Source organism: Epargyreus clarus, unplaced genomic scaffold, assembly GCF_041222505.1.
Source record: "Epargyreus clarus isolate Ecla_fem2 unplaced genomic scaffold, WU_Ecla_fem_2.2 ptg000034l, whole genome shotgun sequence".
In the NCBI taxonomy this organism is placed as follows: domain Eukaryota; kingdom Metazoa; phylum Arthropoda; class Insecta; order Lepidoptera; family Hesperiidae; genus Epargyreus; species Epargyreus clarus.
In genome coordinates, this window is record NW_027332239.1 from 4,585,031 (window position 1) to 4,597,219 (window position 12,189).

Genomic DNA, 12,189 nt, shown 5'->3' on the forward strand with positions numbered 1-12,189 from the left:
ATTAGCCAGTGTTTGTTTGAGTTCATGGCCGTTTCATAGTTTGTAACAAACATGGGAGGGTTTATCGTCCATTAGAAGATGTAGTGGGCGTTTATATCGCAAAGATCGGTTGAATCTAGGACGATACCTAATACAGATAATGTGGTTGAAATAGAGATAAATTAAGAGAAAGAGGCTGTTTACAATCTATTTACTTATGTAGTAATCGGTCATCAAATGTTCAGTTTATCCACATTGAAGGGATGGGAGGAGTCTGGGATTTGATTCTTGTTTTTGAATGTGATTTTACGAAATTGTTTGTATTATTAATTATTTATTACTTATTAACTTACCTTTTTTATAATATAGAAGCAAAGGAACATTCCTTCTGTCCGTACTTATGGTTGCCGTCCTTATAGTAAGGGCTTACTGCTGCCCATTGACATCTCTAATTAACCCCAGGTAATAACTACTCTTACAATGGGCCACCGTTGCTACCTCTGAGAATTAAGTTGGAATCCCGAATTAAGCATGTCTCCTTTACCACACCCTTCAAATCAGAACAGGCTATTTTTTGTTTAAATGACAAGTACTAGGTAACAAAAAAATATAATGTTTATGATACACAATAAAATCGTCAATTTAAAATGAACTCAGCGCTATTCGGACAAATATAGTAAATTTCGATGATGCAGCCTTTTGTACGTTGTGGGCGCGCCCCCTTTGACCAAACTGGACAGAACACGGTATGCATATGGATATGCATAGCTTAACATGCAACGCAAGCAATGAATATAGTTTAAATTTAGAAATTTGAATAGGTACCTTGGTTATGTCATCTTGTTTTAAAAATACATAAAATACTCAGTCAGATTTAAATACATTTTATTATTTTCTTAATGGTTAAACAAAACTTTTGACTGGATAGTGATGTGAGTATTGAGGAGAAGCCAGGATTTGACGAGTTAACTAAGGTAAAACTTAGGTACAGATATTACTGATTTTCTACCTTTTAGGAATAAATTGGGAAGCTTTAAATTGCTATTATGAGATTGAAATGAGTTTATTATTACATTGATTCTATTAATTTTGAACAAGTCGTTCATTAACTTATTTGTAATTAAAATGTCATTATCAACATTATCAATCCCTTTCCTCCTCTCTGTTTTGTAAATAAGGAGACTTCTTAGAGTAAGAGGGGATCTGAACCCAGAAAAGGGCTTAGACCATCATGCTGGCCAAGTGCGAATTGGTAAATACCACTGACATTATTTTTCCGAACTGTAACATGTTGGTTTGACCACGATAAAGCAAGTGGTTTAATCCAAAACAGATATAACACGATACAATAATTATAATCAGGAAATCAGCACAAACAGACCTACTACCAGTCACGTTTTGAATTTCTTGAAGAACAAACACGGTAAAAATATATACAATTTTATAACTTTACCTTCCGCAGTTAACATAGGTGGATATTACATGGATATTCGAGGTAACCAAGCAATCATTATAAACAACATAATGATACTAGAAAAGACAGAGCAAGGTCTGCGCGTACGCATGCGGGCTAACCTCTGCTTGCTTGTTTCTTATATAAAACAAGAATTGAAGTGTCCGTCTATATTTTTTTTTAATAATATTGGAGTAATAAACGAGCACGCAGTCGACCCCATAGTAAGTAATAAAATAATAAGATTAGGTTCCTATTTGAGATTGGTAACAGATAAATTGCTACTCGTGAGATTAGTCCTTGGAACTCCTCAGATAAGTACATACTTATCTGTGTAATAATGTTCCTGGGACATCCCCGTAACCCGGAACATTATTTATTAAAATAAAAATTTAAAACTAAATGTAATGAAAACTATTTATTGCCACAATGTAGTAACATTCTGTAAATGGTGACATTTTTTATATATTCTTACATTTTACTATCAGAATAGTTCATAATAAATATTTTAGTTTAAAGCATATTGCATGTCGCATGTAGCATGCAGTTTTTTAACATTTAATATTATGCATTTTTAGTGTGGTACAAAGAGGTATACCGCGGAAGCCATTTGGAATTGATTGACTTTGATATATTAGAATAGAATAGAATAGAATAGTATACTCTTTATTGCACACTTACAGTAGAGTTTAACAGTAGTATTAATTAAGATAAAAACAGTATGCAATAGGATATATTTCAGAAAAATTTGTTACCACTCGGTGTTAAGTCGTACATACCACTTTTCCTCCCTGTGTTCAGTCTATTACTTTAATATTGTTATTTGACATGATTACTTGAAGAAATCTTTTTGAAATCATTACTGTCTGTGATATTTTGACATGCATGCCTTTGTTATTTCAATGGAGATGCAACATCAATACGTAACTTTTAAATTTCTACATAACTCTATGAGAGAGGCCCATTATACCACAAATAAGAGAGAATTGTATAACTCATTTCTACATAACTCTATGAGAGAGGCCGATTATACCATAAATAAGAGAGAATTCCACACATCATACCATAAGGATTATCTACTAATAATTTAATTCAACAAACCTCTACATAAAGGATTATGATCAAACCATATACGATACCTATTTTGAATTTCATATGACCCTTAAAAGGTAAATCAGTACGCAATAATTTATTGATTTATGTCTTATTACACATAAGGTAATGTTCCTCTTTCATTTGCCTTATCTGAAAAGTCGTGAGAGAAATATCGGTATGTGACTATAACGTATTCCGCGGTCCTACTCACGAACGTGATATTAGGTTGTCACGGTATAACCTAAATTGTGAGAATTAGTAAGTAGTGTTATCATATCGTATGAGTACCTATTTCTTTGTATCTCTAGTATATTATTTCTTTATGTGGTGGTAGAACCCTTTGTGGTTCAACTCCGGCGGCACCACCGCCACACCTATTTCTACCTAATAACAGCAGTGTTAGGCGCTGCTGTGTTCCGGTTTGAAGGGTGTGGTAAGGGAGACAGACTTTTCCGAGGCGTTCCAGCTTAGTCCTCAGGGGTAGCGGCGCATCTGTGGCCGACCTCAGGTAGGAATATCTAATCCTATCTGGGGTTGATTACAGATGTCCATGGGCGGCAGTAGTCACATCAGGTGGACTGCATGCTCGTCTGCTATTCTTATATTATAAAAAAAAAAAAAAAAAAAAAAAATGTGGTAGCGATTTTTTAATAATATTGAAGTGGCAAATAAGCGTTTAGTTACCCGATGATGAGTGGTGTCAGCTGCCCATGGAGAATTTCAATTGAGCAATTGATATAGGAAACAGATGCGTTGCTACCTTGATGACTTAGGAATGCCTCAGATAAATATGCCTCCCTTGCCAGATCTTTCAAACCATAACAAAGCAGCACTTAACACTGTATCAGACAGAAATAGGTGTAGTGGTGTGTTTCTTCTGGAGACAAACCCACAATGAGTTCTACTTATCTGTACTTATCTGTAGTCTTTTCATATTATATTCCTTTATGTGGTAGATTATTTAGTGTTTACTCTACAATAATTAAAAACTACTATGAGGTACCTTAAGCTGTCACTAAATTTTATCAGGACTAAACGCTCCCTATCTCCAAAGAGACCATTTTAGCGTAAATTTCGAGTCCGTTATCTCTTTAATAGTTTCAACTCAACGTTAAGCCTATGAGCTTAATAATGGCTATTATTTTTAAATAACAGATATCAAACCTAATATTATTTTGTTCTTATTATTACTATCTTTTTTCCTTAATTTTCTTGTTTCCCGTGCTTTACAATATACCATGTAAATGCGCACCTCTCTTTACTAGTACATTCCTGAACAATGTAATAGAATACCTGTTAATGTCAACAACCTGTGTGGGAACCACGGGATAGGAAACTAATAGAATAGTTGTAGGGTTCCGCAAACAGGAACTTTATTACTAAGCTTACGACGTACATACATATTCGTAGCTATGTTTGTTTGTCGGTCTCTGTCGCTTAGGTATATTGCTGTTTATTTTATTTTTGTTGAAAACGCAATAAAAAATAGAAAATGTACTTTTTAATAAGCATAGTAACTTAGCTTAGTCATTCTAAATTCAATATGACGGCCGTTTTAAGATGGCGGATCTATTATTTTTATGCACCCTTAACATAGGGGTATTAAATGATGGAGTTTCGTGAGAACTATAAGAGAAACAATAATATGACGATAATAAAATTCTTTTTTTTAATTTTTAAAATAAATTTTATATCTACACTCTCTCGTAAAAAGGGTAATAAAAACTTAACGTAGCGTACAGACTGACAGATGACGTATATTCCACTTTGAACCCAACCCTAAAAAGTGACATAACTTTAAAGACGTTTGCTTTACCAACATGTGTATAAACATTTCATTGCTAATAACTAATAACGTTGAAGTGTCGAGCCTTGCACACCTTACCATCAGTCATTAGCCACTAGCTTTACGTGGGAACCGCAGGAAGCGGGGTCAGTGACCGCGGATGCGCGTTGCACAAGAGTTCACTGGAGTAAGTACCGCTTTTAACTTAAAACATTTATTTGCTACATATAAATAAGTGGATAAAAAAATAAAAATATTAAGAGCATGCAGTCACAATGCAGCTCTTATGGCTACTTCCTGAACTGATGCAGTTATCAACTCCAGAGAACGAAAACTCGAAAACTGCTCCCCCAGGGCAGAGCCCGATTGGGGCATCACGCTTGGAGGACTCCGGTTGCGTTCCGTCGGAGATCCCGGAGTTCTCGGCTGAGGATGGCCACCAAGCGCTGAGGATGGCCACCGGGAGGGTTTTAGTGCGGTAAAATCACACATAACCTGGCGTCGCTGCCACGTCGACCTGTACTTTTTGTAGGTTTAAAGAAAAAAAAAGGTTTATTAAGGTAGTATATCGGTATAAAAAGTATTCACGGTCACCTATAGTTATAATTACATAACATCATACATACTTATGTTTTTTAGGGTTCTGTACACAAAAGGTAAACTTACTGCTAAGCCTCTGCTGTTTGTCCGTCAGTCGGTCTGTCATAGGGGTCTATCTCGTGAACCTTAATAGATAGACACTCGATTTTTTTACAAGATATATGTCCTGGTCACTACTGGCCCCTATAACAAGTACAAAAATAAAAAGAACTCGATAATGGGAGTCGCAATTTTTGAAATCGTTATTTTTCCGAGTTAGCTTTATCTATTTAACCTTAATAGCTATTATAAATAGTTTAAATTTTCACATTGCATTAACTTCTATGGCTGCTATGATACTAAATACTAAAAATAAAACATTCATAAACAATGGTAGTACGGAAACCAGTTGCGAGTCCGACTCGTACTTGGCCAATTATTATACAAAAGCCTTGCACGAATAAGAAGCGACCGTTACAGGAGTTACCATATTTAATTACCCCAGTCTAAAGGTCGCGGACATTAGTAACACTTCGCTGGGCAAATTGCGAAACGTAGACTTAAAATTGTATTATTATTAATTTTTAACGAGAAGCCGGCACCCAGTTTTCGTTAAAATTCAATGATAACTGATGTAAGCACGAGAATTGTAAAATTAGTCACCCATCTAAGCGTTTTCTTGGACGTCACATTTGTGATCATAGTGGAAAACTTTCGGGCGTGTAGGTTTCTCAGGACAGGATAGGTCAATATTTGCTTACATGACAAGAATCTGTTAAGCATTCGGGTCGATATTTCTAAATTGAAAAGTACTATTTTAAAAGCTTTCCAAGAATGAATCATTCATTCCATTAATTCCTACTTGTTACTGGTTCATCATTAACTCAATCAAAATTAAATCAATTAAGTAAACCATTAAAAGAAAATACAGTAAATGCGTTTTTACAACTCATAGAAATCTTACCTACAGGGCGACTAAAGTCTAGAAAGAAATTTAATTTGTAAACGTATATCGCGGCTATGCAAATACCATATGTTTCACAAAGTGTGTTTTTAAAGGTGGTAGAACGCTTTGTGGTTCGACTCCAGCGGCACCACCGCCTCACCTATTTCTATCTAATAACAGCAGTGTTAGGCGCTGCTGTGTTCCGGTTTGAAGGGTGTGGTAAGGGAGACAGACTTTTCCGAGGCGTTCCAGCTTAGTCCTCAGGGGTAGCGGCGCATCCGTGGCCGACCTCAGGTAGGAATATCTAATCCTATCTGGGGTTGATTACAGATGTCCATGGGCGGCAGTAGCCACTTACCATCAAGTGGACTGCATGCTCGTCTGCTATTCTTATATTATATAAAAAGAAAATTAACCAATTATTATTGTTCACAGAGCGATGTCTCGGTGGAAGGGCAAGGTGAGGTAGCCGGCAGATGGCAGCAGTAAGCGCGGCGATGTTCCGGCCTGGGGCGCTCGACCCCCCTTGCTACAATGCGCAGAGGGTAAGTAGTTCCGTTACGCGTTCACAGATGGCGTTATTTATTATTTTTTTATACATATCTGTACTTAAGATAATGTATTTTTTATATGAAGATTGCAGTATGAACTTTTACGTAAAGTTACATAAGAGATTAATTAGACAGATTGCTGGGTAGTTTCATTTATTTAGTACCTATATTTAATTATATTCGTTAATCACTACGGCTAAAATTTATTATATTGTTGTGGAAAATAATTATAATACGATATGGCAATATAATATCTGTCACGTTGCATTCAAAATACTACTCGTATAATTAGCCATTATAAGCTGTTCTAGTAACGCGCATTATTAATAATCAATCTGTCGAATGTTTTTCAAAGATCGACATTTGATAATTTTTTAATATATTTTTTTGATATTTTTTTGAATTTGTTAATTTGGGAGGTAAAACTTGGATTGATTATATTATTAATAAAAGGCCTCTATGAAAGGTTTAGGCCTTAGGTAATCTCAAAAATGGCGGTTAAGTGCTTTTACTTTATATTCTACAGACTAAATATTATGTTCACAACATCTCGTGTTCTTAATAAGATATTGATATTTTCTTTGATCCTATTACGTAAAGCAATTTCCGAATTTATTTGTGTAGAAATGAGTTTGTTACGATCTCATTTGATAGGTAATTGAGAAGTTACTTATTTTCTAATCCCACTTCAGTCATTCTCATTCCCATTCAATACTTCTTACGTTTATTTTAGCTATATTTCTTGCTGTTTTGCTATAAATTTTACATAAATAATTATAAGATAGAGTTATCGAAATTTAGCTTTTTGTATGCGAAGCGATATATCAATGCCCTATACCAACATACTTGAATAACATTGCTATATAGTTCAATGTAGCCTATTATAAAACTATCGTTTGCATGTGTGCTCATTGAGCAAAAATCAATCGACTGATTTTGTTAAAAAAATGTCGTCGGAAATAGTTTTGTTTTGTATGTTAAGACAAACGGCATCAGTCGCGTTAACTAACAACACCTCATCTTTTAAAATCCATGAAGCCGTTTAGCTAATAAGTATACAAACATATACATAGAAATAAAAACACATATGTGTAGGTACACACACACAAACACTAGCGAAACATAATTAATACAAGAGGTTTTAATAACATTTCAATACAGAAAACTACCCATCCATAAATTTGCTACAAGAGTACATTACTCAATTTATACGAATTTGTTTCCATAATAATTTGTATTCAATATAATTCATGTTATATTTGCCTTGAGTTTTAATATCAGCTTACATCCAATATTTCTTTTAGATATGCTTCTTTGTTATTTACTCGTATGACAAAGAAAAAAGTAATTTTATTTACGAAGAGGTCGCCCTTGCGATTCTGGTTACAATATCGCTAATACTTATTCAATTTTTTACGATATAGGAGTAGCAAATGAGCATACAATAAACTATAGAATTATTAAAAATAAAATCTGGTTGCTTAAAAATACAGCCTATGTCACTCCCACAATTAAGACGTATTCAACGTATGAGGTATCATACGTTAAAATCCGTCAAGCCGTTTAAACGATGCGTCCTAAAGATTAAGACATTTTTTTTATAATATAGGAATAGCAGACGAGCATGCAATCCTCCTGATGGTAAGTGACTACTGCCACCCATGGACATCTGTAATCAACCCCAGATAGGATTTGATATTCTTACCTGAGATGCGCCGCTACCCCTGAGGACTAAGCTGAAATGTCTCGAAAAAGTATGTCTCCCTTCAAACCGGAACACAGCAGCGTTTAACACTGCTGTTATGAGGCAGAAGTAGGTGTGGCGGTGGTGCTGCCGGAGTCGAACCACAAAGGTTTCTACCACCTTCAAACACAAATACACAGACAAATACATACGCTCGAAAAACATTACTCGCCGCAGACGGATAAAAATACTCCTATGTAGAATTGATCACAAATATCTGTTTGAAATAATGACAACTTACACCATGTTTGCAAGTTTATTTGCTACCTCAGCTTCATAACAAATGGTTTCTACAGCTGTAACGAAAACGTTTTTCTCATGGTATCTATTACTTACATCTACAGCCCATCCTACGATCTGTAACACGCACGAAATCACACACAAGAAATGTGTCAAACAATATATTGTACAAACGCAACACTGCTATTGTGATCCGTGATGTTCTCTAGATTAGTATCGTGTATCGTGTGAATATCATTTATGAAAGTAAGAGTTAAATGTAAGAAAAGTGAAAAGCATGGTGTAAACAAGGTTATAATTGCTGGGTAGGCGTAGCGTACGGCCGTCTACTAGGTATGCTGTTTGTATGGGTGATTAAACTTGAAGTTTTTTAAAGGCAGGCCGTTTGTGGTGGTATAACTCTTAATGGTTTGACTACGGCGATATCAGCGCTACACCTACTAGTATCTCTGCCTAATAACAGCAGTGTTAAGTCCTTCCATGTTCTTATTTACCGGGGAGACATACATAAACCTGGGGTTCCAACTTAGTCGTTAAGTGTAGAAACGCTTATTTGGCCGCTTTCTGGTGGGACTCTTATTTGGGGTTGATGAAGAAATTACTGGGCGGCTGCGGCCACTTACAATCAGATGGAATGCATATTAGTTGTTTGAAGATCATGGTGACCCAGAGATTTATACATGGGATCAATTTACGCGAATAAACTATATATTCAATGATCTATCTACCAACGATCGTATTTTGATAATTTCTTCGTAGTGGAATTACATTGATTTTATCGTAGTCTTTAGTCTCCACATATAGGAACGCATGTGCCCGACCTCAGGTGGGACTTACAACGTTCCTTTTAAGTAGGCACATAGTTTAAAGAAATCAAGTGCCAGTCTCAGATTCGATGGGAGACCAGCATAGCATAGCAAGCCGCTAACTATAAGTTCTAACATAGAGAGTGTAATAAAAATGACTCCACATGACGTCTTAATTGGCTCTAATAAGTCCCTTCCTACCTCTAAGTAACTGTGAACGCATCTTTCTGCAAAGAATGATGATTTCTTACTGTTCATTAATAGCTATTTTCCTGTTTGAAATTGTCTGACACTTGTGGTGTTGCTTTTCTCATAGGAATAGACTTTGTCGCAGTAACGAATGAGATGTTTTGCGATAAAAATGGTAACTTGAAACGTGTTTAAATGGTTTTTAATTCGACTGCAATGCCAAAGCTTATTTCTATCTTAATATTATGGTTGGGTGCTACTATTCTGAATTGAAGCCTTTGGTTTGATAAAGGCACATATGATTACTTTAAATTTAATCTCAGGGACCGTAGGCAAAATCAATCAGAATTGGATTGAAAAAAAAAAACATTGTAGGAACTAATTCAACCAGTAGTTCTACCAACCCATATACAAGTGTATAATTGCCACAAAGTACCTATAGTACCTATAGTAAAGTAAATGTACATATATAACAGTATAACAGTATAATAAGTATATATGCATATTATTGCATATATATGCAGAACACAGTGGCGCTCAACACTGCAGTAATTAGGCAGAAATAGGAAAGCGTTATCAAAATTGAACCGGTTATTTCCGTAACATAACAGCAGCTACTTTACAACCGTTAACTCCAATTAAAGGTTTAATACAAATCTCGAACATAAAGAGCTCTTACAGATCAACTGGACCGCACTCGAAACATTTCAACGATGCTAAATTCGAATAACATTTTGCTTTCAATTATGATGCGAATTTGTACCGGATAATTCTGGTTAATTAGCCCTGGATCGGTATAAACCGGATATTAGGGTTGTCTACTTCATTTCATAAGGTGTGTAATGTGATTTTAATAAAATAACATTTTTTATGATAAGGATATTTTATATACAACTGTCAATTATTATTTTTGGATTGGTATAAACTTGTGCAGAGTGGAAATTTGCTGTCAATTTACCAATGTTTCATTCTTCATGACTTGTTTGGGAGAAAGCTCTGTGTAAGCCTGAAATTTCAGTCGAAATAACGGATTTCGTGCGCACCGGGACAACCAATTTGCAACCCCTGACGACTTTGTTTGAACGCCTCATGTTGTTATTAGGCTGAAATCGGCGCGGCGGTGGTCTCTTCGGAATGGAACCATTAAGACTATCGCCTTAAAAAAACCTATTTGGTAGCCTTTTTTTTCGAGGGGAAAACCTTCGAAAGGTACCCGACAACGAAGAAGCGACGCCGAGTTATGTGGCATTTTCACCGTACTAAAACCCCTCCGGTGGACGTCCTCAGCGCTTGTTGGAAAACTCCGGGATCTCCGATGGAACACAACCGGAGACCTCCAAGCGGGATGCCTCGATCCGGCTCTGCCCTGGGGAGCGTTCGCTCCTCTCACAACATTTGGTGATTACGACGGTATGCGACCACACATACCGCCGTCCTTCCCAGGGTAGCTTACTGGACGATTCGAGCACCCACTTTTGAGCCCGCAACCCCGGAAGGTCCCTTTTAATCGCCTCTTACGACAGGCAAGGGATACCGTAACCCTATTCTAGTCCCGGAACTACAGGGACAAACCTATTTGGTAATCTATAGACGTTCGTTCTCAGTAAAAGTTCTTAACTTTTCTGGGCTGCATGCAAAAATGGAATATAAATAAGTAAATGCACGGAAACTGGGCAGACGGCTGATTTCAGAATATAATTTATAGGTACGAGGACATTACTAATATTATTATGTATATGTTGTAAGCTTACAAGTTTAGTGAGACGCAGTGCATGGCAAGTTAGGAATTACCTAAAATGTTGCTTTAATTAAAATACCCATTAGTCTCAATTAAAAACTTTGTTTCCGTACATTTTAGTTATTTTTATTATAATATCATGTATGGTATGTCTTTTTTTCTGACTGCAGGGGAATACAATTTTTTTTCGTCTGAATAAGATGACACGGACTTGTGTTATATAAAAATATCATTTCCGCACTCAAGGACTCTACTAAAATTCCCTGTGACGTGGGTACCAAGGATACTTTACACACACAGGCCTTGAAGCGTAACGTATTTAGTAATTGGCAATTCTGCAATGCAGATAATCGTTTATTATTCAAATTGAAAGGGTATTGACGTAAACAACGTTAAGTTGAGTTAGTTAGAACTTTACTTACCTTATTTTTCCCAAAATATTTGATTAGTGGAATCGCACAAATACTTAGTGGAATGGAACAAAATTTTATTTAAGAGAATTTTAATTTGCTCGCTTTTCCTAAAATCTATAATCTATTTTATTGAATCTAGCAACCCTGCAATATAGATGTTTTTGGGTTCGGTTTGCAAGGAATCTGACCAACGATAGAATTTTAATTTGCGGTATTTCGCTTTGTGCACAACCCTGTTGCACTGTTTGCGGTCCAGTACACTCAATATTGAATTTTCACGGTAAAGCCTTTATTCCTCAACAGCACAATAAAACCATTTGCGCCTTTTACTATGTCCTTTCAGTATACGAGTAATACACCATTTATGAGAAATTTCAATTTAAAATCACCTTTAGGTTATCTACAGAAACATAACATAACATAAAAGTGTTATGTTATGTTTTTGTAACATAAAAGTGTTATGTTATGTGATAGAACTTTTAATAAAAGCCGAATTTGTAATAATACAAGCTATGCCACGCGGTTTCGCCCACGTTTAAATAATCGGAAGATTTTATGCGTTTTAAGTTTTAAGCACGGAACACTAATTATTTTTTCTAAAATTGGAATAGCCTAACTTACTTTTTCTATCAGCCAAGTCAATGAAAGTCTCGTCAAGATTGGACGAATT

At 35.7% G+C, this 12,189-nt stretch overlaps 1 protein-coding gene across 1 annotated transcript in view; it reads left to right on the plus strand.

Annotated features, from left to right (window-relative positions):
- RhoGEF64C (Rho guanine nucleotide exchange factor at 64C) overlaps positions 1–12,189 on the plus strand; it is a 217,703-nt gene that overhangs the window by 118,901 nt on the left and 86,613 nt on the right. Inside the window, exon 3 of the mRNA XM_073091546.1 lies at positions 6,274–6,383. Within this exon, the coding sequence (XP_072947647.1) occupies positions 6,315–6,383 (69 nt within the window). The 5' untranslated portion in view covers positions 6,274–6,314. The remainder of the gene's footprint in view (positions 1–6,273; positions 6,384–12,189) is intronic.